This window comes from Malurus melanocephalus, unplaced genomic scaffold, assembly GCF_030028575.1.
Source record: "Malurus melanocephalus ecotype Western Australia unplaced genomic scaffold, MMel_1.1 scaffold_2, whole genome shotgun sequence".
Classification (NCBI taxonomy): Eukaryota; Metazoa; Chordata; class Aves; order Passeriformes; family Maluridae; genus Malurus; species Malurus melanocephalus.
In genome coordinates, this window is record NW_026623234.1 from 1,148,760 (window position 1) to 1,173,441 (window position 24,682).

Here is a 24,682-nt window from a genome sequence, read left to right on the forward strand (position 1 = left end):
CTAGTCCTTCTTGTCAATGGTAAATTCTTCTCCCCCTGCATCTGTGTGTCTTGGGGTGGGCACCCCTTATCTCTGCATGCCTAAGGTTTATGTATACTGTAGTGAGAAGGTACTTAAATGTGTTCTGCAAAATATATGAGCAAGAAGGAAAAGAAAGCTCACAGAAGCATACATGAACTTTACTTCAGAAGCTACCTTCACTTTTTGATATTTAAACAGAAGCTTTTATTGAGAAGAAATCGACATGATGTCAGGCTGTAACATATGGCTGTTCTCCTGTTTATGAATGTGAGGCCCATTCAAAAACGAGGTTTCCATCCTAGTATGTCAAAGCTTAAAAAGGACAGAGAGCATAGCTGCTTACATATCACAGGGACTTGGTTAGTATATTACCAGTGTGTGCTGATGAAACTCCTTGTGATTATTTACTGCTAAACCTTCCTATGCATGACAGTGCATCTCTGTTAACTGAAGGCTAATCTTTTGCCTCAAAGCTAAAATATTAGATGTTTGAAAGCTGACTTGAAAGATTTGATTTTTTTTTTGCAGTTCTTCTGATTAGGTCAAATACCAAATTCATCTAGTACAGTGCTTTTGGTGAGTCTGAACTCTTGTTTTCATGTGAGGAGGCACAGCACCTCTTAAMCCAACGCTTTAGTAAGATTCTCACACTTTATTAGAACATAGACAAWCAGTGAAACTGCAGTCATTGCATGACTGAATGGGAGTTGTAATGTCAGCTTGTGCTGCAAGCTCTTACTTTTGTGCGTGTTTTGTTTGACACCTCAGAACTACTTGTTGGAAAGTTAGAAACGCTGTAACAGTGAGTCTTTAGAAACCTTTCACCTGGAAAAGGACCGTGAGCCTGAGAAATAGAGATTTCTAGTTGACAAAACAGGATTGTGGCCCATCGTGTTTTCTTGTCCCCCTGCAGGATTTCCTYAGGGAAGTTAGTTATTTATGGGCACCGTTTTCTCTTATGTGAAATTTCTCTTAAAGTAATTTATGTTAACAGAACTGTATCAGGTGTACATCTGAAGAAGTGTCACGCACAGACCTCCTCTGCTGAGGTGTGAGGTCTGTGCTGTGCCAGCAGAGGGAGTGCACTATTCAGTGATAAGAGTTTGGGGTGTCAGTCTTCCTGGGAGCATTTTGTTAGAGTAGAARAGTTAATTACTCCAATATGTATTTCTCAAGATGATAGGGTAGAATAATAGTTTAACYCAGCATATGCCTAAAGTTCCAGCGACCCAGCCAGATTGTATTGTTTTCCAAAATAAASTAATGCTTCAGTTGCAGTGTCAGTGTTCATCAACAATTTAACAGAATTGCATACAGTTTCTTGTAAAATGTGCATCCTCTCAAACTCTTCACAGTCTAAAATGGCTATTTTTGCACATATAGAAACTTACTGAAGATCTGCTTGCTGTGTGTTAATAGTGATTTTCCTTCTGTTTGAAAACCTTTTTCTTGACTGTGAAAATCTCCTACCACTGGATTTAATCAGAGTTTGAGCGTAAGATTCCAAGCTTGAAAATGTTTTCTCCTGCACGAGCGCGTTGTGTAATTAAACAGTAGGCATGCCAGATGCTTGCTGTTTTGGGGAGAAGAGCACATTAAAGATGTGTGCCATCYGTAAGACACTTTCTCAGGAGAACCCATAGAACTACAGAATCATGGCATGAAAAAAATAAATTTAGGAAAAGTCTGTGTATCTTTTCACTTAGATTTTTATGATGTAATCCTTTGAATATTTAGTTCAGTGTTTGAGGTTGATATCATATATATATATAGATAGATAGATAAGTGTTTCTTAAAAACAATAAGAATTTTCTCTCTTCTTGTCTAACTAAAAATAAGAAGCTTGTAATGGGAGAGAGAACGAACTTCTTAAGCAASGAGCTAAAGGTCTGCTGAAATGTGAAATTGCAGGAGAGACAGAGCAGTTTTTGTTACTACCCATTCAGAGAGTACTGTTCTGCCTACAGTATCTCCAGATTCAGAAGTGTCATATCAACAGCCTATACTGTTATGTTCTAGAGCACTGTCATCCACTTCCTTGCCTTTTGGACCAAACTTTCTCAGTGCCTAGAAGATGATGATATCCCCTGTCCTCTCAGTAACCTGCACCATGTGCCAGCAGCAGCACTTGTTGAACAGCACAAGTTTTCTGGTGTGTGTGTCAAATAACTCCAGTTAGTTCTGGCTGAAACACTCCTTTGACCTGGAGTGGGAAAGTCGAGATAATCAGCAGAGATTGATTCTGCAGAAATGTTGAAGTGTGTTTTGTTGCCACAAGTATAGCCAAYTTTGAAGTATAATGTTTATCCCTTAACTTTTTGATCCACCTTTTTCTTCGTTGGTCAGCTCACTGGATTTCCTAGGGCATATRCAGTGTATCTGGGAGATAAAGCTACATTTTCACCTCACGGATTTTCAGGCTAGTTGGTCCTGCTGTTTAGTATTTTTCCCAACTGTAAATTATCTAATACTATGGAATTTTGGCAGGTGTTTGAGAACTTGTTTCCTGTCAAAGCGTCTACAACGTGTGTCTTTCCCAAATCCTGTTCCATGCTGCCTGCCCCCATCGTGGCCTTTGAGCACTGTTGGGTTAGATCACCCATGAACCACACAGTCATGGAATTTTGGGTTCACTCAATCTGGCATGAAGTGTTGGTTACTGTGATGTGCCTTCAAAGCACTCTGTACATCACTGAAGATAAGCCAYATAAAACTTAAAACATGTTGAAAACCTCATGTCTTTTAGAATACTGATTAAAAGAATTTACAAATACCACCCAGTTCCCCAACTATGGTAAATGCTTTTTAATATGGGCAATATCACATTTTTGTGGTGATGTGCAGTGCAGGAGTTACTCTGGTCTCCATATAATATAAAAACAAAAGTGTTAAGGGTCTTGACRCCATAAATAGAATGAAAATTTTTCATTTGTGGTGTTTTCTCAAGAGAATTTGAGACACATGCAGTCATGTAAAATGACTGAATTGGCAAATAAATGAGGAAGAAGATGAGGTAGTATGTGCAGTTTCAGGGTTCTTCTCATAATCTCATCTCAAGCTTCTGGAGAGATTTAAATAGCAGAACTTTAATGATTGTTGGTAGCAGTTCAGGTAACATGGGTTTGTATTATAATTTCTGGATACTTTGTTGCATTTTGAGACACAAATATTAGTGGCATTGAGTGAAATATCAGGTCAAAATTCCTGGCTTTTTTCATTAACTGGCAAGTTGTGAGAAATCAAAACTGGARTTGTTCTATATAGTTCTAATCATAGTTCCCTTGTATTAACTTCATCTTCTTGGGTTAATTCATCTTTGTATTTTACAGCCTTTAGTTTGACTTGGGGAAAGAATCTTGATTTGGTTATTGGCTTAATGTCCTGAAAGCCAGGGGTGCTCAAATTGCTGTCCAGTGGAAAAAGTTGGGAGGTCATGAGCACAGAGAATAGCTTCAAATACTTCAGGAAGCTCTTGTTTCCCCTTTGAAAGCTGCAAGAGTTAGTTGGTATGGAAGGAACTGCAAGTTTGTTATTTCCTTTGAATCATCACAGTATGGTAATTGCATTGGGAGTGAGGCATAAACTTGTGTTCTCTTGAAAAATGAGCAGGACTAAATAGTTGAGGGAGTGCTGGCTYAGTGGTTGATTAAGCAAGCAGCTGAATTGGTTTGCAGGCTATTGTGTTGTGGGGGAACGTAAATTTTAGGCTTGCCAGTCAGGCTTCACTTGGAAATTGGCCTTAACAGAGGAAAGGGAGAGTAAATTATGTACTTGTACATCCCTTGTGTCTGTGGTAATCTTCATGTTGATGACTTTACTATGTTTTATACTGAGTGTCAATATAAGAGGCTAATAGGCCTTACAACATCAAGGTTTTTTTGTCATCATATTTGAGACATTTTAAATTTTCTTAAGACTTCAAAATACATATATATTTCATGTTGAACTGAAAGATCTGGTGTCATCAGCTCTCCTAATGGAGGAGTATTGACACGTGAATTACACCAGTTTGTGAATCCCAAGCAGGATATGGGAMTAACTACTACTACAAAGTCTGAAACTCTGAATTTAGGAAAGAAAGCAACAACAAATGTAAAATTGAAAGGAGGCGAAGCAGTTAGTGTATTTGAGGAAGAAAGGAAATGTTCTTTTGCAGACCTGTGTTAAGGAAGAAGAAAAGCCGGGGAGCAGCAATTGTGGAAGACAGTAGATGACATTTCTCTCTCTCTCTCCAATGAGTGTTCAGATGGGCTACTGCAGCCTGATACCACATCTGTAAAGATAGCTTACCAGAAAACAGGTGGAAGTTGCTTGTCCCCTCCTAGAATCCTGAATTTTTGTATTTGCTGTGGTAAGGCTCACAGTAAGTGTAATATAATTCTGAGGACAGCAGCAACACTGATTTGTGAGAAGAGATCACTCTTTGTATATGTATTCCAATCTAGTCAAGAAGTTCCTTTACCTTTATATTCAAAGTCATAATCAAAGAGGGGGTTGATGATTTAGCCAAGTACATAATGCAAGTGTAAAACAGAGAGGGACAGTTGCCAATGCTTGGAAAAGCAGTAAGTGTTCTGTGAAGRTGGTCATGAATATTATTCAGATGGTCCAGAGGGAGAAATTTAATCCTGTGGTTTCCCACCTTGATGACTTTGAACCTCTCAAACCTTTGAGATTATGATACACAGAAARCTGGATCAAGGGAAAKGTAGCTGTGATAAATACTCTTAAGCAGTAGTCAGAGAAGCACTGGGGATTTTTCTTCAAAGTACAAGTAACTTGGGGAAATTCAAGAAATCCTAGAGTTCTGTGGCTTTCTGTAGATTTGGGGTTGACASAAACACATATTTCACCTCTTGAAAAGAGAAAGTTCAGCCTTATTATTTGAGCTGTCTTTGTCCTGTGTAAAGGGCAAAAGGTGAAAGATGCTATTTTGAGAGCTTTCCCTTTTCAAATTGACTGCAAAAGTTTGTGGCTCTAAATAAGGAAAACTTTCTATTCTAAAACTGTTGCTCAGAGGAAAGTCACTGGTAATGAGCAGTGCTTGTTACTTTATTAGTTCCCCCTTTGTATGTTCCGTGCCCCTGACATCGCCTCATGGGCTACTGCAGGAGTTGAATTGGCATCAGGTTTACTTGCTAGTTTTTGCAAATAAAAATAWTTGTTCTTTGGCGTCGGGGTACAAGTGGCATTAAGAAGTTATTGTTTCAAGAGAATCACGTTAAAAAAACTTTGTAGATGCTGAGGATAGGCTCATGATCAGTTTAACTACCAGTGCATGAGAACAGTTCCTGAGCTTTTCAGTGCATGGTCTGCGGGCGAGGGTGCCAGTTAACTTTGTTAAGCAGCTACTGCATTTGTGAACTTGTGTGAATYCTCTGCCCAGGCATTCTCTGTTGCCTTATGGTAGCATCTGATGCTTTTGTAYGTGAGTGGGTGCACCACAGGGAATTCTTAGTCTTAAAAAGGTTATGTTACTGTGAGTTGTTAAAATTTCACCCCAGATTTGTGAACGAGGGAAGCTTCTTAGCTGCATAACACAGTAGCAAACTTGTCCAAATTCTCTAGCTTCACCCTTTGTTGTATTTGTATAGCTGTAGTTACAGATCATTATATCCTTTCAAAGTGGAAAGAATGACTTGCAGTCATAACATCATAGCACAGAATGATTTGTCTCGAAATACACAACTGTGGTATTAGATCTCTGGCTTTGTGTAACAGTTGTGGGGCTCATAAAGTATGAAGGATGACTTTGAATATTTACCTCAGCTTTTCCTGCTGTATTTTAGTAGACTGACTGAACATCACTTGAAAGATATTMAAAATTTTACGTATTATTATTCTTTCCAAAAGCTCTGCTTCTGAGCTATTGCTTGGATCAGATTGAGAAAAGACTACAGCGCAGTGATAACTAAGAATGGGAGGTTTTCTTTTCAAGAAAAATCACTGGAAATCCATGGTTATAACTTCCAACTATTGTTAGTCCTCTAATAGCAGCTTTTCATTGTAGCACCTGCTTTAGAACATAAATCTAGCCATAAGTCTGTGCATTCTTGTATTTGCAAGTGTTTGCTTTGCTAAACTAAAAGTGGTGTTACTTTTTCCAGAACTAGAAGGTAGAAGACAGGTCTGGTGAGCAAGTGTGGACAATGCAACCAGTGCTGGTCAGGAAAGTAATAAATGCAGTTGCAGGTAAAAAGACATCAAGAAATGGTAGCTGCCTAGAAAAGATAATTGAAATGGTCTGTAATCAGTTTATACCTTAAGTTAGTTTGTTTACCCTGAGCATCCTGGAACTTGAGATCTGGATGGTTAGGTATGAAAGAAGGTGACTTACAAACAAGGCAGCCCTCTAAATCAAAGGAACTATACTCGAAACTCTATGTTAGCATTGTGTGTGTGAAATAATTGGAAAATAAACAAAAATATAGACTGCAACAACCACTGCTTCATGGTTGTGAGCTAAACATAACTTTTTGCCAGACTATATAAAATATCAAAGATTAACAACTTCTGATGTTGGGTAGTCTGTTCTGAAAAAATTCTCAGATGCATGTGCTCACTCTGCTCTAATGCAAATTTTCAGAAAGAAAAACCACTTTGTTTTGGATTAGCTGKCAGTTTTCACATAGCCTAACTACTTGTCGGGACTTACCTGAGCTTTCAGAGTCTTGGGAACATTCACATTTTCAATTGTAGCACTTGCATTTCTGTGGAAAGTAGTATTCCTTCAGAAAAAAAAAAAGTTTTGTGAAGGAAACCTAACCATGTTCAGTAATCACCAAGTGAAGGTGGAGGAACTTCCCCTTCTTCGTAGGGAAGTTCCCAAGCTCTCCTTTAGGCTTCCTGACACTTCCTTCTACCGTATTAGATTGCCTTCAGAGAAACAAACACTACTATAAAGTTCTCTGACATCCTACATGCAAATTCCTATAGCTTGACTTAGCATGCTCTGTCATTCTATGAGACACACACCAGTACAGAACTGACTGTCTCTAAACAAGAGCTGGCTAAAATCTGGATTCTTTCTCTGGGAGGTATTTATTCAGTTCTAGATGTTTTAGTTTTGAGTTGCCTTTTTCATAATGGTGTGCCTGAGATTACAGCTACTGAAGATGAGTGTTAATCAGTTTGGCTGTTTTAGATAAGGATCGTACAGTGCAACCATGTGTAGACACCATTGACACCATTATTACTGGTAAAACTACATTCCTGCTATTGTTTTATTTTAATTAATGCTGAAAATATTTTATGTGTATGTACGGTGTATAAAATCACCAGACCTGAGTAAGGCTGCAGAATACTCTGCCGGTGTTTTTCCAATAGTGCTCCTTGAGCATGCAGTTGGCTGGGTCAGGTGAGACTGACTCAGAGAGCTGCCTTCTGTTATCTTGCTCTTTAAAAATTATGGTATTTTTACATAAGATACTGAATATTCATAAATATTTTTTTTGCACACATCACAAGATGTAAAAATACTGATAGAAATTTTTGCCCTATTTCACAGAATTTTAAGAAATTTTTGCCCTATTTCACAGTAAGAATTTTAATAAAACAAACAGAAGTGATGTTGAGTATAAAATCCAGTTTTGCCATCACTATTTTTCTGTGGAGGAGAAAAAAATTGATTGCCTGTCCTGCTGAACTTCAGAAACAAACCATTTAGCACAGTTGGKGGTGAGAGACTTCTTGATTTCTACTCAAATTGTGTACCTGTTGCTGTATTTCAGCTGYCAATGGCTTCATAGTTTTTTATTTTATATAAGTCCACCAATTATTGTAGCATATKTTTCTGTGCTCTCATTTGGGTATCAATAGTAGCCACCTCGTGATAAACTGTTAGAGCTGCTTGGTGGGTTGCAATTTGGATTTAGACCATGAATGCATTTGTGTAGATTTATGACAAAGTTTCAGACGTAGGGTCCCCTCTACACTACCGTGGGAAATGGTGTACTGGTGTTTCAGACCGTTTATGGGTTGCCTAAGGGAAGGCAATTTCAGTCCATGTCCATGTGCCAATCTATGGACATGATATGCAGTGTYACACTGCCCTGAGAGGCAAGTTTGCTGCTTTTTGCCAGGGATCTGTGGAAGAGATCATAAAACTTGCATCAGATAAAAGATCTTCCAGTCTTGAACAAGTCTTAAAATCAGCCCAAATAATTCGTTATCCTTTAAGATTAAAATAAATAGTTGTTTCTACATCCCCTTTTAAGCATTAGCATATGAAAAAGCTCATTTATGCTTAAACTTAGTACTAGAGGTTTTTTTGAAGCTGCATCAGATCTGTTTAGCTTGGTGATGCTTATCAGCTCTGAGTACTTAGACTTCTGACAGTGCTGACAGCTCAGTGTGTCAGCAGCTGACTTCATGAAAGTAAGGCCTGTTCAACTCCTGCCCATACAGTCCCTTATCGAAAGTGTCACCCAGTGTGGCTGATGGCAGAATCTGTTCTAAGGGAGAAATACCAATAAAATGCAAAACACAGCCCTTCTCTATAATTTTCTTTGTGTGTCAGCTGCAATCAACTGAGATTGTTTTCTTTTGTGTTTTTTTTTCTCCTTTATTCCTGAAAGGGTATGTTTTGTAATTCAAAAATAAAAACAAACAAAGAAAAAAACCTCAAACCCAGACTGAGTCATATGTAAGGGCTAATGCAGTGGTGATAATGAGTAGCTTCCTACAATAAAATTTGTTTCTTTGTAATGAAAGTGCTTACAGGTGTTTTGTGTGCCTGTATATGCTGATTTCTTTTGTGTGTGTTTTTCTTCCCATATATTCAAATATTCAGTATTTTATTTTTAGCTATCAAGGTAATTTGGGAGCAGTGGGAGTATCATTACATTTTGGTGTGTGCTAGTTTTAGTATTTTATTATCCACCCCGTGTTCTCAAAAACTTTGTTGGAACACCTTTTAGATGCCAAAAGTAGTAGCAGTTTATATTTYTTGTCTGATCTGTCTTTGGTGTCGGTGACAGTTTTTCATAGGGTCGTTTGGAGCTGGGAAGAATTTGACACGAGGAGTTTTGATACTATTTCACGAAGGCAGATGTTTTGGATTTGAACTCTATTTTAGGATGGTATAATTAGTAGTGGGAAAATTAAATATTTTACACTAATTAAAATTTGGCCAAGTTTGGGTTGATGTTTAATTTGTTTCCCCTGTTAGAAATGCTCTGTCTGCAACTGGGAAGCTTGTTTTAGGATTACTGCTCTGAGGAATCCTTCAGCCAGCTTGTAGATGGATTGCTCAGAGTTCTAGTGAAGGCAGGATCTCCAGAGCAGTGAGGAGGTTTGCCAGGCAGCTTTCCTTGTGGGGGTATAGTTTTTTCAGTGTGAAAACATCTGTCTAATCAGCAAAAAGTGTTTTGGAGTCCTAAGTATTTTCTGTAGGTAACATAATGTAGGCAACTTACATTCACTAGTTCTGTCCAGTGCTCTTGCTCCTCCGTAATTTATTTTTGTCTTAAACTCAGCAATTCAGTAAGCCCAGATAAAATGTATTGGATAGTGTTTTGAGTCTTAGCATAGGTGGTAAATTTAGTCAGTCTTGAGGAAGACAGGTGTTTTTTGTGGGGAGAGAAAGATGGTACATGTACTGTAGTACTCTGGTATTTTAATGTTCTTTAGAGGCCACGGATGCTGCAGAGTGGTGAAGACATTTGTTTTGTTTACTTTTGTKCTGCTAGCTGGATGGGTTCACCAGATTCAGTGCACACACTACTTGACAGAGCCAAGTTATCCAGGTAGAATAAAAATAAACTGCCTACGCAAAGTATGGTCTCTGCTTCCCCGAGCCGTGCTTGGGGTGGAGGGGGTGGCAGCTGCTTCTGGGAGGAAGGGAGGCTTCCCTCGGTCTCTGGCTGTCTGGTGTCTGCATTCTCAGCCATCACGAATGTTTTCCTTTTGCAGATGACACGATTGGTGCTGCCCGGCATGCTGGAAAGGTGAGTCACACTAACACTATCCAGACAAAGTCATCATTATTTATAGGGGAGAATCCTTTCTTGAAAAATTCATTACTGTGASTAATCAGCCTAGTCTCCATGTTTTAATGGCAGAGTAATGCTGGGTGAGTCACGCTGATGGTGCATGAATCATCAGACGGTGGAAGCCTTTTCCACTCGATTCCCTTTTTATTTTTCCTCTCCCTTCTCCACTGTTGTGGTGATTCCTTTTAGAACAGAATTAAAAAGCCTGTCTGACTCATCAGCACTAACTCAACAACCTGCTATTCTGAGGGGGTGGTTACAGTTCCTGGGAATAACCTTCTTAAGGCTATTTCTCTAAGTCATTGTAAGTAAAATGGATGCAAAGAATATGTTCTCATTATACAGTAGGAGGTATATTGAGGAAAGTCTGTGATCATTTGGAAAAGTAGAATTGGAGACCAGCTCTTTAGAATAATACACCACTGTCGACAGGAAGGTGTACTGATTTCCCAGCTAGCTCCCAGGTGAAATTGAAAGGTTCACAGTTTCCATTTAGTCCCTTCAGGCTGTTTTCCAGCTGATGTTGGCTGTCCTGGCTGTTTGCCATCTCTGTTGGGGTGCTAACCTTGCCTTGCTGGGTCAGGCTTGAGCCATGCTCGCAATACTGGGAAAAATTCTGTAGAGCCATACAAAGGAATACAGCAGGAGGAGTCCGTATATGGGGCAAGCCTTCAAAATGGGCAAAGATGATGAAAAAAACAGGGATATATTTTGTGTCATCCCACCGTCTGGGAGTCTTCTTTGCAGACCAAAATTCAGCTATTCGAGTATTTCACAGATGCACAGCAGATGTTGCACTTTCAAAACAAAGCTTCTTCCTGGGTACAAACTGTCAGAGATAGTGGACAGCATGGGAGTCAGTGTCCAGCACATCAGGGTGATGGTGAGCTTAGATTTTTACTTGGCCAGTCAGGAGATACGAATAAGTTGATTTTATGTAAAGAGATTTTAATTAAAGACCCAAGGCTGAGCTCTGGGGCAGGAGTTGTAATATTTCTTGATGAAGCTGGACTAGAGGGTGAAGTTTATAGGACAGTGGTACAGATACTCAGGGCTTGTAAGTCAGAAGCTATTCCTTATCCTTRTACTATTATTGATAAAAGGACTTGRTTTTTGTAAAAACCACTGCCCTCTGAAGGTCCCAACATGATTAAAACCATTTTGAAAGGATTTAATGTTGTTTCATTATTAGGTATTGGATCTTTAAAAATTCTTTAAGTTTCTTGCCTCAGTTTCTTCTTTGTTTAAATAAATATTGCAGCTATCCATTTGGCAGAGTTATCTCTTCAGCATCTCAGGACAGAATGATGTATACCCTACTTAYAGAATATCCTGTGTATATTATTCTGTTACACATCCACTTGGGTAAGATGATTTGAATGAAAGCAGGTTCCTGCTGATTTCTGGTTCTGACTACCCTTGAGCACACATGACGTCTTTCCCCTTAGTTCTCTGAATGCATGACTGCCTCAGGGGTTCCAATGATAAATGTTCAAGAAGCCTTGAAAGAAAGGGTTAAAAGTGGTTAAAAAACTTAAGTACACATCTTGAACTTTTTCTTGTATATAAGAAACGGCTTCAAAGGACTGCTCTTTTTGGATAATGGCCTTGGTTTCTGTCCCAGGGTAAAATATTTGAAAAAGCTTCCATTTTCTGTTTGATTTTTGTGAGGTTGGTTRGGTCTGCAGTGCACAGAAGCAATGTCTGCAGCTGCCAACTCCTTCATAGTCCTAGCTCACAGGGCATTAACACCTCTAGGAGTCGGTAACCACAGGAGGACATGGATGTCCAGAAAATCCAAGGTCATGAATGAATTGTAACTGGACGCAGCTGCTCTTAAGTCAATTATATATTTCTCACATGGGACCACAGACTAGAAGAAAGTGCTCCAGGCTCTAAGAATAAGTCTAGACTAAGAATCTCATTGTCATTCCTCACTTGTTCAAGGAGGGAGAGCATGTTGCGTGGATAGATGTGACGTAGCGTGTTACAGCATCTTGCAGCTTGCTCTAGTGCGTACTTCTGCGTATTTGAATGTTGTTTTTATGGTAATGTATTGCAAGATAAATAGAAAAATAGAGCATCCTTTGCATGCTTTGCATCCAGGTGTGATAAGATAAAATAAAACTACATCTTGGTGTGCCTTTTACATTTTAYTTATCATAAACACTGCAGGATTAGATGAATGCCACTTCTGGTAATGGCGTTTAGATTCTCTGCTGTGGCTTCTCTCTCTTGCTCTGAACACTTAAAGTGACAATTTATTATCTGAAGATTCCTATTAATCTTAAATGAGCAGTTCCTRTGTAAATACTTGGGCTACTGTCAGAGGTGGGAAACTCACAGAACTGAAAATCAAGTCTTGATGTCTGTGGGAACGAAAAAAGCCACCGCCACCAAAAATCAGTTGACTGTTGCTAGACAAATACCAAACTATGGTATTTATTGCCAGGGAAGTAGCAAGTGCATAATTACATTACAGAAGAAGCTTGCTCTTTCCACTTGGCATGCAGCTGGAGCAGGCGCTGGTTGCCACAGCAACAGGAAGATGGCTAAATATAGCCTCCCTGGTGCTGGACCACTTAAGGTAGAATCATGGGGAGGTGTGAGGGTGTGGGCCTGGCTCKCTTCATCTTAACCAACTTATTTTGTTTTGTTTTGTTTCATTAATGGCACACTCAAATTAGATGGAACCATAATTTCTCTTTGCCACACTGATGCTCAAGTAATTCTTCAGATCCCTCCCTAAAATAATTTCTTCTTCAATGCATCTAAGAAGCAGAATTGTAATTGGAGTAATTGCAGGTGTTTTCCCTACACACATGCTTCTCAATTTCATTTTATCTGGAGGTTCTAAGTTATGAGCTTTTAAGGCTTGGACTGTTTTCTTCAAATGTAAAAATACAAACCACTAAACCCCCAGTGGCATTGACWGCTTCAAAGAGACGAATACACAGAGCTTCTGCAAGGGGCTGCTATTAATGTTTTTGTTTCTAGGAGGGTTTTCTTCACTGGGTCAAACCATTAATTCACTCCATCTAGGGGATGGTCACGACTCTTGCGAGAAAGTGTAGCCAGATGCTGAGAGAGCCGTGCTTGCAGCCTGAAGGTCAGCCTCCCTTCTAAAGCTTTAGTTTGTTTTAAAAGCGTGAGGCTCATGTTTATCCATATCAATACTTATCCTTCTTTGAATCCTGTTAAGCTTTTGTCCTCAGTTAAGTTTGTGGCAAGTACTCCCTAATCTGAATATGGGTAGAGCACTTTCTTTTATCAGATCTAAATTGCAGTCTTTCATTAAAATAAATGTAATCTTTCTTTTGTGTTCTGAGAGGATAAATCAAGATCTTGATCTTTTTCATTCACTGGTTTGTATACTCTTATCCTGGCTGCTCTTAATAGTCTCTTAAATAACTGAATTGATGTATCAGGGTGAATTTTTTTCTTCTTCTTCTTTCATAAATCATCAGGTTTTTCTATTTTTGTTCTGTATTTGGAGGGATAAAAATGGTTTGTAGACTTAATACAAGATTTTGGTGGTGGGGAAGGATCTGTCCCTGCAATTCCCAAGCATCCTGTTTTTTAGCTTGTTTTGGTGTCTCTGCACAAAAGAGAACTCCTTGTTCAGGTTTTTCATGGAGGGGACAGATGATTTAAACTGCAAGGTTTGTGATTAATTCACATTATTTTCTTTAGTATGCGTTGTTGGTTATTGATACACTCTTAATATTGATGTTTCACCTGCCATTCTATAGTCTGTTCACATAGCAGTCTAAGCTTTTTTACAAGTTTCTTACAGTGTTCTCCAATCTGGTAATCTCTTAAAAACTGCATAAATACTCATTTCACTGCTAATCTCCATYTGAGTTCATGAATAAATATCAAAATCACTACCTGTCTTGATCTGAAAAAATTCAGGCATCCACTGTTAACCTTTTGCTGTCTTGAAAATTTGTGATTAGTATGTGGCTTTATGCTTTCCATGCTACATGTTTTGATCCATGTTACTYCTTTATTTCAGCAACCAAGCCTTGCAGGGAGGTCCTGAAAAATATGATGAACTTTGGCAAAGATGTTTGAAGTCCCAAATGACTGGCATTTTTATTTTCACATTTGCCGTCTTATTTGCCATCTCATTCCTCGTGACAGATCTGTCACAGATGTAATTTGCACTTGTATCATGGCACAAGCCATACTGGTTTGAGTCTCTTGTCATGATTTCCAAAGCATTTAGATTGTTTTAATTTTTAATGGAGACTTAGATTGCTGCTTGTTTTTAAGATGGTTACTTAAATCACCGTGGCAGCAGTGGTGTAGGGTATACCTGGTTGAACAAATATGATGGAAACTCGTGTGAATCTGCAGGAGTTGAGCTGTGTGATGCCTACCCGCATGAGTATTCTCACTGAAGTGAACATGACATAGTTACACTCTGTTCAGGTAAATTGGATTGAATTTCTAAGAGGGTAAGAAGAAGCAGAAATGTGTCTTTCACTGTGTTGGACTGTCTCACAGCATTTTCTAACACGGTAATTGTCCTAAGTTGCATGAAGCTTTTAAAATAAATTCTTTTTTTTCTACCTAGCACTAAGTATGTCTGGTTTTGTAGGTAAAACTAGTCTCAGAAATASACATGGCCCAAATCAGTCTGTATTGGGAGATCAGGAGCCTTCCTATCCTACCCACATGTGCTTTAGAATGGCTTAACAGAGCGGGTGGTCACTAATTTCTGCTATCTTTACCAAAATAYTATTGATGAATACCTTCAGTCTTACTGTAAAACAGCTGTCAAACAACTTTCATTTTCTGTGTTTATCTACTGAATATCTTCCATATTTATKAAAACACTTCTGTATTTGAGCTGTAGACTCAGATGCTTCCTATCTTGAAGACCCATCATGAAGTAGTGTTTAGAAGATGAAAGGAATTATCAAAGTGTAAATCATACAACAAACCTGTGTTTGTATGGCCATTTCTGCCRTCTTATCCCAAGATTTAGAAGCTCTTCTTGAACTTGTGCCAGCTTGACTCAATGGTTTTGCATAGTTTAACTCAGTATGTGTGTTTATATATGTATATATAAATACAGCTGTGATTCTTCTGCTGTATTGACCTTGGAGTTATTCCTGATTTATACCAGCTGCTTGGATACTTATAACTGTGAATAAAGTGAATTTCAATTCAGGATTTGGTTGGGGTTTTTAAACAGATCTTTATCTCAGTTGCATTCTAAAGGGTTTTTTTGGCTTGCTGTATTTTTTGGAAACATGAAGGATGTTTCCTTTATTTCATAATAATATATCTTGGCTTCCTTTCAGATCAAAAGGAATAATCCTGAATATTGCATCTGCTGCAGGCATGTATCCAACTCCACTGCTGACTCTTTACTCTGCAACCAAGGTAAGTGTTCYTTTCCACACTGAAATCAAGTGTCAAACATAAGGCAGCACTTACAGGACTAAATGTTTTGGTGTCCATCTAGTGGTGCTTTCATAAACTAAAAGTACAGAGTTTCGGTCTTGAGTTTTTCCCAYAGTGGAAGGTGGAAGGTTGAAAGAAAGCTGAGTGTAAGGGTTTACTGTAATGAAAATTACTGTTYTATGTATTTCCTTWTGCATTCTATTTTTACATGGAAAAGAATGCTAGCGTACCAAGCAAGCTTAGTGTGAGGTTGAAAAAGGACATTGAYTAAGTTTAACACACTTTGTTATTTCAATTTTGAAACTTCTTTCCCTAAATTCTWTGATGATTCTATGAWCTCCATTTCATCTAAAGTTCATCTGTTCTTTTGTGTTTATCTTTGTGTCACTGGGACAGTTTCATCTTTTTGCAGCTGGTCTTATGTTTTCTTTACCAAAGATACTTTCAGGGCATTCTAAAATGTCACCCTAAAATATTTCCAGTGAATCTGTAAAGATAGAACATGGGTACACAGTATGGGACTGAAGCATATGTGACAAAACAGAATGCAAGAGACATTTACACTGGTATTAAAGCAGGATGGCACTACAGCTTTCTCAGGCATACCTGGTAATTACTTTAAATACTGGAAGGATCTCAGAGGGTAAAGAAACCTTCAGTAGCATTATTCATGTCAGAACAGACTCATGTTTCCCCTAGACTCTCAGTAACATCTTCATATTCCCAGAAGGGAGTTGATGCACACCGTTTTATTCATACTAAAGGAGGGGCTATTTAAGTTTTGAAGCTCCATAAGTAGCTCTAGCTGATCAAATTTCCCTTTGAAACAGCTGTTTTCTGAGAGGACAGATCTTTTTTTTTAATACAAATGGTCACTTTTTTTGTGGCAGTGCCTTTAGCTTTCTGGAATGAATTGAGTTTCTGATTTTAGTGACAATATACCTTACGCTGCTTTGGTATGTCTTCTTTTTCAATAGGAATCTGAAATATTCCCTTCCCTCTAAAAAACTAAATTACAGGTCAAATAATCATTCTATTCTCAGCACTGCCCATCTTCTACCACAGCAAGATTAGTAAGCATGAAAGTGACTCTCCTAATGTAGCTATAGAAAGACTGTATCTGCAGTTTCTAGAGGGTTTTTTCCCTCATTTATATAAAGGGGATTTAAAGAACAATATCCTTCAGGTGTAAGTCAATGACTTTGACTAATTATCAGGAACAAATGTGGTCCAACTCTTTAACCTTCCTGTGGAGAATTCCGTAGTTTACAATGAAATTAAGATCTTGTAAAGAAATCATATGGCTATATTTTGGAAGGTTTACCTAGCTACCTGTGTTAAGGCTAATGAGAAGTGAAATATGAGTATATAATTTCCCACCTCACCCCCATGTTTTTAGTGTTTGGGTTTGTTATTAGATATTTGGACATCCAAGGAGAATAAATTTTCTAACCTGCATTGCTTATATACTTATGCAGGGAATGTTTACTTAGAGAGCAATCTTAAGACTTGTTGCAGGTTTGGGGACATGTGCTTGTGGAGGAAGAAAACCCAACTTGTCTAGAAATAAATTTTTCAAGAAGAAAAACTCCAAAGCTTATATGTATGCTGGAAGTTGCTTTTTTTTTCCTCATATAAAATGAACATTTTCATTATGGCAAGTTCTTTGCAACCAGTAGAGAAGACAGTCTTTTATACTATGTCTCCATATTTGGAATGGTAGCTAACATCAGGACTTTCACCATGGAGGAATAGTTAGAAATTTGAATGATCTTTRTTATTTGAATGACTTTTATTAACATAATACCGTACCTTTAATAGATTATCAGTATACTCTGTGCAGTTATTACACATGCACCAGTGTTCAAGAACTGCACCAAACTATTTGGCATGTTCATGCAGGTACCTAATTCTTGCAAGAGGTTGGTCAGCTCACTTGAATAGTTGCTTCTAGACCAGACCTTCAGTCTTGTTTATGTTGAATACTGAATTTCGTTACAAGCTTAGGGGAAGGGRAGAAGGAAAGAACAGTTGAACAGCAGATAAGCTTTTTATGGTTTAAGGAGCTTTGTTTGAGCTTATACATGCAACTTGAAGAAGAGTAAAAGGACCTACCTGCTACACAGCAAAATCTGGTTTTATTTCAGATCTTCCGAGTGTGCTGAGAGGAGTTTCTGCTGTGGTGTGGCAGTGTTTCTGTTGCTTCTTGTATAGGCTGAGTGCAGTGGGATGGCCTCAATAGGAAAAACACTGGGTGCTGCCAACTTTAAGTGCTGGTTTCAGTTAGGACTCRTGTTAAACCATTGGTGACATGGTGACCAAAGGAAAACTGTGAAGGAGGTGCAGTACTAGAGTTTTGCTGCTTGTTTTGAAACTGGTCTGTAGCATGGTATTTTGTCTCACTGGATGCAGGAGGGTAAAGTGGAAAKGTGGTTTAGAAGAATTTGGGAAATAGGAAATGATGCTGGTGTGAACTGCTGAGTAGCCTTGGATTCTTAGGACAGTATTTCCTGACAGGGTTGAGGCAGCCTTTGTTACTTCAAGGGCTTTGAGGGCATCTTGAAGGCAGGTGCTAACATCCAACTTTTAAGCCCTTTAACTTCCTTCTTTGAACTTTTAATCTTGCGAATTCTAAAACTTCCAGAAGTTTGGAAAAGAATCTGTGGAGATGGATTTGAGGATTAGAAAGAAGTGCCACCATRGGGTGACGTTTTTTAAAAGTGTAAAGGCAGAAGACTGAGTGTTTAAACACTGTGTTCTAAAAACCATGCACATTGAGGAGAAACTCAATTAAATCACTCTTTAAAAAAAATCTAAGGAGATGACATATGTGGTGAACAATGTGAACATAAAGTGTTCTTTACCTCTTTTAACTAGGCTTCATGTAACAAATCTTGTTCCTTTTTCTTCTAAATTAAAAAGGGGGTTAATTGTTTAGATTGAGCCTTGCTTCTCTTGCTTGTAAAAATACTTGATAAGCACAGAGTTTCTATTTGAACGGTATTGCAAAGTTTCATTGAAAACTTAGTGTTTTCACTTTGAAAACAGGAATTCCAAATAGTAATTCAAATACCATTACACAAAACTGTCAAACTAGAGTTTCCATTGTAACGTGTAGCATTCTGCATGTTTCCTCTCTGTCTCCAGGCTTTTGTGGATTACTTCTCCCGAGGCCTCCATGCAGAATACAAGAGCAAGGGCATCATTGTGCAGGTGAGTAGTTTATTTCATGTAAGTGTGGTTACCACAGCAACATTGGTGTCTTGGCAACAAAGAGGAATCAGCATATTCTCTTATTCATGAGTGTGTGACACAGATTAAGGATAAGGATTTCCTTTGATCCCATTAGCAGCTTTCTTATATTACTCTGAAACCATGGGTCTTGAAGCAACAAAAGACATGGTTTGTTTTTGTATGGGTTTGGTTTGGTTTTTAGCTGATGGTGCTGATTGAACCTTTATGGATMAAGTGTTCCATAAAACTGTGCACAATACTGTAAAATACATCTTCCTGAAGCTTCATCTACTGGAATACACTTGTGGAAGTGTATTKGTACACTTGTGGAATGCATTTGTACAGGCATTCCATGGGTAACAGCTCAAACTACTTGAATAGTAGAATCCCTGCAGTGCCAGTGAATCAGCTGCTAATCTAAGCATAGTTGAAGAACGAACAAAAGCYTCAAAGATCCTTTGCGTGTAATTGACTGATTTAATTTTCTGTATTACTAATGAGCCTTGCTTCATACCCCTCCTTGCCTGACACCCTCCCCAATTTGTTTACCTTSCGTGATTTTAATTATTTTTAGTGTGGCACAAAAGCAAACCAAGGCAATTTCTCACTGCTTTATAGGATTTTGCTTTAATATCACTTCTCACATATTTTTAGTGTTTGCTTCCAAAGCTGAAATTTCCAGCTTTGGTCACAAACAGTGAACTTTCTATTGCTTATTAAACATCTTCTCTCCAGAGCAAGAGTTACTTTAATAAAAGTGGTATAAGATCTTTCCTGTATTGTGAAGACAATGGTATCTCTTTTTGAAATTCAATTAGGGTTCTCACAAAGAGGGTTAGCTRTGTCCATGTCTGTCATTCCTCTATTTTGTGTGGTGGTTCTCAAAATCATCTGAACTCTGAAGGCTTTATGAAAGTGTAATCATCATGCACAAGAGCACAAGTCTTACTACTAGCTAAAACTATAGGGAAGTTGTTACCAGATTAAGGCTGTGTTACCTTTTTGATGTAGTAGRTTATTTTTTCCTTTTAAATATACTTAGCAAAACAAGAACCTCTCACRAGGAACCATCTTGTCATGTTTCCTGAGAATGGATTGCATTAAGAAAAGACAATTGTTGGGTGAGCTATTCCCATGCAGTCACCAATCCTTTAAATGGGAACCTCCTGTAAACCTAGATTTAAATCTTACACTAAATATTTGAGGGGGTGCTGTTTATTTTGGGATCTGTTAGCAATGGAAGGAAAGCTAGAGAATATGGATCCTGAAAGTGTTCTAATTGCCTGACTTWAGTTTTGCACTGATAACATTATAACTTGGAGTACAGCTTCAAAAGCTTAACTTGTCCCCTGAGTGCTTGATTCTCTGTCCTAGCACTCTGGGATGTGCCTTCAGTGAAACCAATGTGCAGCAATGAAGGATGCATTAAAAGGTAGCACTCTGAACAAGCACAGGTTCAGCRTTTTGTGTGCTCTCAGTTCCTGAAGTGGATTTAGCTGGAGTAACTTTCAGTGTTCCACATAGCCTTGTTACATTTTTTTCTCACAGGCTTCAGCCCCAAACTGTCCTGCAATGGGTCAAAGTTTACCATGGCAAGTTCCTTAGAGCTTCTCTTCACTTTTGCACTTCTTTATTACTGCTGTCTCCCTAGTGTCTTTCAAATGGTATTACTTGCAGATTTAGCTTCAGTATCAGACAGCTGTTCTCCCAGTCATTTTCATCTGTGTGAAATGCGGCCCTCTCTGTCTGTGATCACAGTCCCAAAACAAGACTGAATGAACTGGTGGAGTATTTTCCTTTCCTACATCAATAATATCAAGTCTTTCAGGAGAGGACTTCTTTCCTGCTGAAGTCTGCCTACAAGTTGTGAAGCACACACCCCTTCAACATACAGCTTCACTGACAATAAAGATGGTGTGAAGTTTTTTTTGGCCTGTGTTGTGGTATCTAAAGCTCTGTCTTTGTTTTCTGGTGTTTTCTTAGGCAAAGCTGCTCATAGTTACTTTAGTGTGAGAGTACTTAGGGACAGATGCTTGCAGGAGAAAGAAACGTTACATCTTTGRGATGTATTGCTTCTATGTTCAGTTGTTTCCTTCTCCCCAGGTTTTGTCTAAATAGTACTTTTAGCAGTTTGAGAGGAGAATGAAGGACAGTAGCAACTGTTCATTTAYGACTATGGAGTACCTATTGAGACTGAAGAGGTAAATAACCCAGTAACTCGTGCTTGGCTAAAGGCRTTAAGCACGGTATGAATGTACATAGTATAGGAGAGATTTTCTAGCTCTTGGGTACAGAAAAGCTAGGAAAAAGATWCTTGGTGTCTTACATTTTTGGGATTATAAACAAATGAAGAATTAAATATAACTTTCTGTATCTACATCTATGTTTTCCTGTACAAAGCTTCACAGGTTGTAGTAAGCTGTCTTTGTGACTCTGGCGTTGGCTTAGGATGCTGAATTCCTRACAGCACTGCTTTTTATCCCTTAAATGGAGACAGTGAATTGCCATTGAGTTATGTGGGTCRGATTATCAATAGCTGTCACAGCTTCAATTTGTTATGCTAATTTTATTGCAGTCCATGTCCTTGTCCTCTTGTTTCAGCCTAAGTCACTATAAGCCACTAATGAATATTACAAGTACCTTCCTGTGAAGACTAGCTGACCCCTCTCCTTCAATCCCTGAGGAAGATTGCATCCTTCTTAGATCTTTTTCAAGTTCATCTCTGAGACCTTCAGAAACATAACGCTTTTAATTCCAGACTTGCCCTTCCATCTAGGTCACCATCATAGAAACCAGTTAACTTTTGCCATGCCAATACCYGCAGAGTACCACTGTGCAAAAAGCAGAAACAAAGTGCTGGTGGGATTTTACCAGTTTCTAAATATCAGCCTCAAATATGTATCTTGCTCAGGTGAATTGCCTTCTGTAGAAGGTCCTTCTTTGGAGGTCCTTGTCAAAGGGGCAATGAAGTTCCAACCCTTCTAAGCCTGTGAGATATGGAATGTTTAATATCTGTTAAAGTGGCTATAGACCAGGGCTTTTTTGATTACTTTTTAGAGGCAAAAATTGGGGACAAGTTAAAAGCATTCCCAAAACCATGACTATGAGGAAAGAGCATTGCTTCCTATTGTACAAGTATATGTGTGTTCCCTTTTCTTCCCCTGCAGCATGAGATGGGCATAAGTGGAATGTGGTTTTGCATCCTCCAGATCTTATGSCATCAGTGTCCCCCCATTAACATACACCCATGCTGCTTCCTCTTGTCTGTCCTTTATGGACAGTTCTGAGACGCAGCGTCAGTTTTCTGTTGCTTCCAAACATTGCTTTAAAAGCCTGTTAACTGTGCTCTGTTTTGTGATCCTTCCTTCTGTCCTTGAGGTCTTTCCACACTGGTACTGATAATCTCCTCTGTCCTCTGAGCACTGCTGTGGAGGTACAAGCTCAGTGTTTCCAGTCTGTGGGTGTTCTCTTTTCTCCCTCTTCCTCCTCCCTATGTGTTTCTCTCTGTACAGGTCCCAGGCTGAGGAGCTGTTACTGTAAAATCCCTGTCTTGGGTTCTGCACCTCCTTCCCGAGTAAACTCTGGGGGTTTATTGCAGAGAAGCAACAGTGCAGCATTTTCTATTAAAGAACTGGYATGAAGTCTTGTACTTGCAAGGCAAATTGTAAGAACAGTTTTCCAACCCTACCCTTGCAAGAGTGGCTTTTCCAGGGCTCCAGCTGGTGATGGTGACTGTCAGCAGACAACTGAAATATGTCCAAATAGGACCCATGGRTTATAGGATTAAAAAGTTTTTGTTCTTACATTGTGATCCCATTGCGACCTTAGAARTGCAACTTGTTTAAGCTAGAATTCAGTATACAGGTTATCTGCTTCCCAATTACTTTAKATCCTTGGTGGATCTGTAAGTTAATCTTGAAAGCATTCACTGCTTAACATGAGTTTTTTCCTGTGTGCAGAGTGTTCTACCATATTATGTGGCAACAAAAATGTCCAAAATTCGCAAGCCGACCTTCGATAAGCCCAGTCCTGAAACGTATGTCAGAGCTGCCTTGGGCACGGTGGGCCTGCAGTCCCAGACCAACGGGTGCCTAGCTCATGCACTCATGGTAAGTGTCCTCGGAAAGTATAAGGATCTGGAATGTCCTTTGTGTTTATTATGGAAAAAGAATCATAATACAGGCTGTAAAATCTGAGACCTCACACTCTCCCTTTTTATTTTTTCTTTTAGGGATGGGTCTTCTCTTTTCTACCTACATCTGCTACCATTAACATACTCTTGAATGTAAACAAACACATACGGGCTCGTTACTTAAAAAAAATGAAGGAGAAGTAGGTTGGAGGAAACTTGATCTTGGGAGCCTAGGATCTCCTGCAGGTTCCATACCATGCTGCGACATCAAGTAGACCTAATGTTTTAAACATCTCTAATCATAGGTGTGCTTTCTAACAAGCAAAACAGTCTTGTTCTGAGGATATACAGATGAAATAAAACTGTTGACTTCTAATAATTGAAAWATAGGCTTTACTTCTTTATAGATATTTTGGGGGGGGAAGTGCTTCAAACTAAAATTGCACTGTGCTTTAAGAAATACTTTCATGGACTTGATCAGACATCGCGCTGTTGAGGAGCATCTTGGTTATATAGTGTCCATCATATCTATTATTGTGCTCATGGGTGAAGGGCAGAAAAAGAGTAGTTCTCATATATTCCTGGACAGCTGGGCACAAGAGGAAAGGGGGYGTATTCATTTGAAAAGGTAACATAGCACGGTTTCCTGACTATTGAAGTCTTGAAGTTTGGGTTTTGGATACTTGCAAGGRTTCTACACTATCAGTCAGCTCATGAGTGCCCCCCTGCTTACATGATCCAGTGTGTYTTTTTGGTTATGAATCTGAGGGAAATGGGCCAAAAACCAAAACAAAGTGTAATTGCTCATCTATAAATATATACATAAAGTATATACATRTAAACATTGCGGAAAGCATTTAAAATCTTGGGTCTTGGATATGGATTCTAACTTTTCAGTAATATGTAATCTTCACAATTTGTAATAACCTTTTTAAAAGTTCGGTGCCTGCTCTTTGTAATAGGTGGTGATAACACAATGTAGATAAATGTCACAAGTTACATGTTATGTGCTGGTTGCTATGTAAAAGATTATGGGTACTTTAAATGCAGAGCTTGAAATTAGTWACTCTCCTTGTTAGCAGCAGTGGTTAAATTCTTTTTGAAGTATGTATCACTCTGTCTTTTTGGTGAGGTCCTTTGAAATGTGAATCCTGACTATTTAGACAGATTTAAAAATGAAAATCAGGAAATGTCTTAAAATGTAGAACAGTTTTAATTTAATTGCATTAAAATTACCTGATTTGTTTCATGGTTCTGTTCCAAAGTGGAATGCTCCAGTTACCTAACTTGAGGCTCAAGTTACCTAACTCCTGGACATGAGAAGTCTGCATTGCTGTTGTCTGTATTTACCTACACTTCATTTAAAGATTTTGGTCTCTTAACATTCCTTTTTATAAACATAAAAATGTATAAAACTTGCAAGGCAAATTAAATTGCAAGCAGCTACCACAGTTTTCTGTGGTGACTTCCTATGGTTGAAGAAGGGAGGTTGTTTTCTGTGCTTCAAAGAATAATTTCAAGCTCTGATTTTGAAGTAAGATGTGTTGCACTGAGACATGATTTGGGGCTAACATTTTCTGTACATTGAAAAAAACCTGAATACCGATGCAATGGTGCTGAYCAAATCTGAGATGCAGATCCTATCCCTTAGTTTTCTTAATTTTTTGGAACAGGGATGGTGAAGTTGGTGGTATTARTTCTCTAAGAGCACATGAGTTGGTTTGCTGTGGATCTGATGTGAAAGTATTGGACTAAAAAAATCTGTATGTTTTTGACTTTGTAAAACAAATAAAATGGAAATTACTCTTGCGTCTTTAATGTATTGTTTTTCTTCTTAAAAATGTTTTTCTGTACATTCAAGTGTCTCTGATTGTCCTCTATAGTG

The 24,682-nt window shown here is 38.5% G+C and overlaps 1 protein-coding gene across 1 annotated transcript in view; it reads left to right on the top strand.

The window, feature by feature from the left end:
• The window catches only part of HSD17B12 (hydroxysteroid 17-beta dehydrogenase 12), an 80,940-nt gene extending 56,330 nt beyond the window's left edge, over positions 1-24,610 (top strand). The window contains 5 exon segments of the mRNA XM_057364188.1: positions 9,934-9,968; positions 15,329-15,410; positions 18,579-18,644; positions 22,625-22,774; positions 22,897-24,610. Coding sequence (XP_057220171.1) covers positions 9,934-9,968; positions 15,329-15,410; positions 18,579-18,644; positions 22,625-22,774; positions 22,897-23,001 — 438 coding nt within the window. The 3' untranslated portion in view covers positions 23,002-24,610.
• Positions 24,611-24,682: the final 72 nt, after the last annotated feature.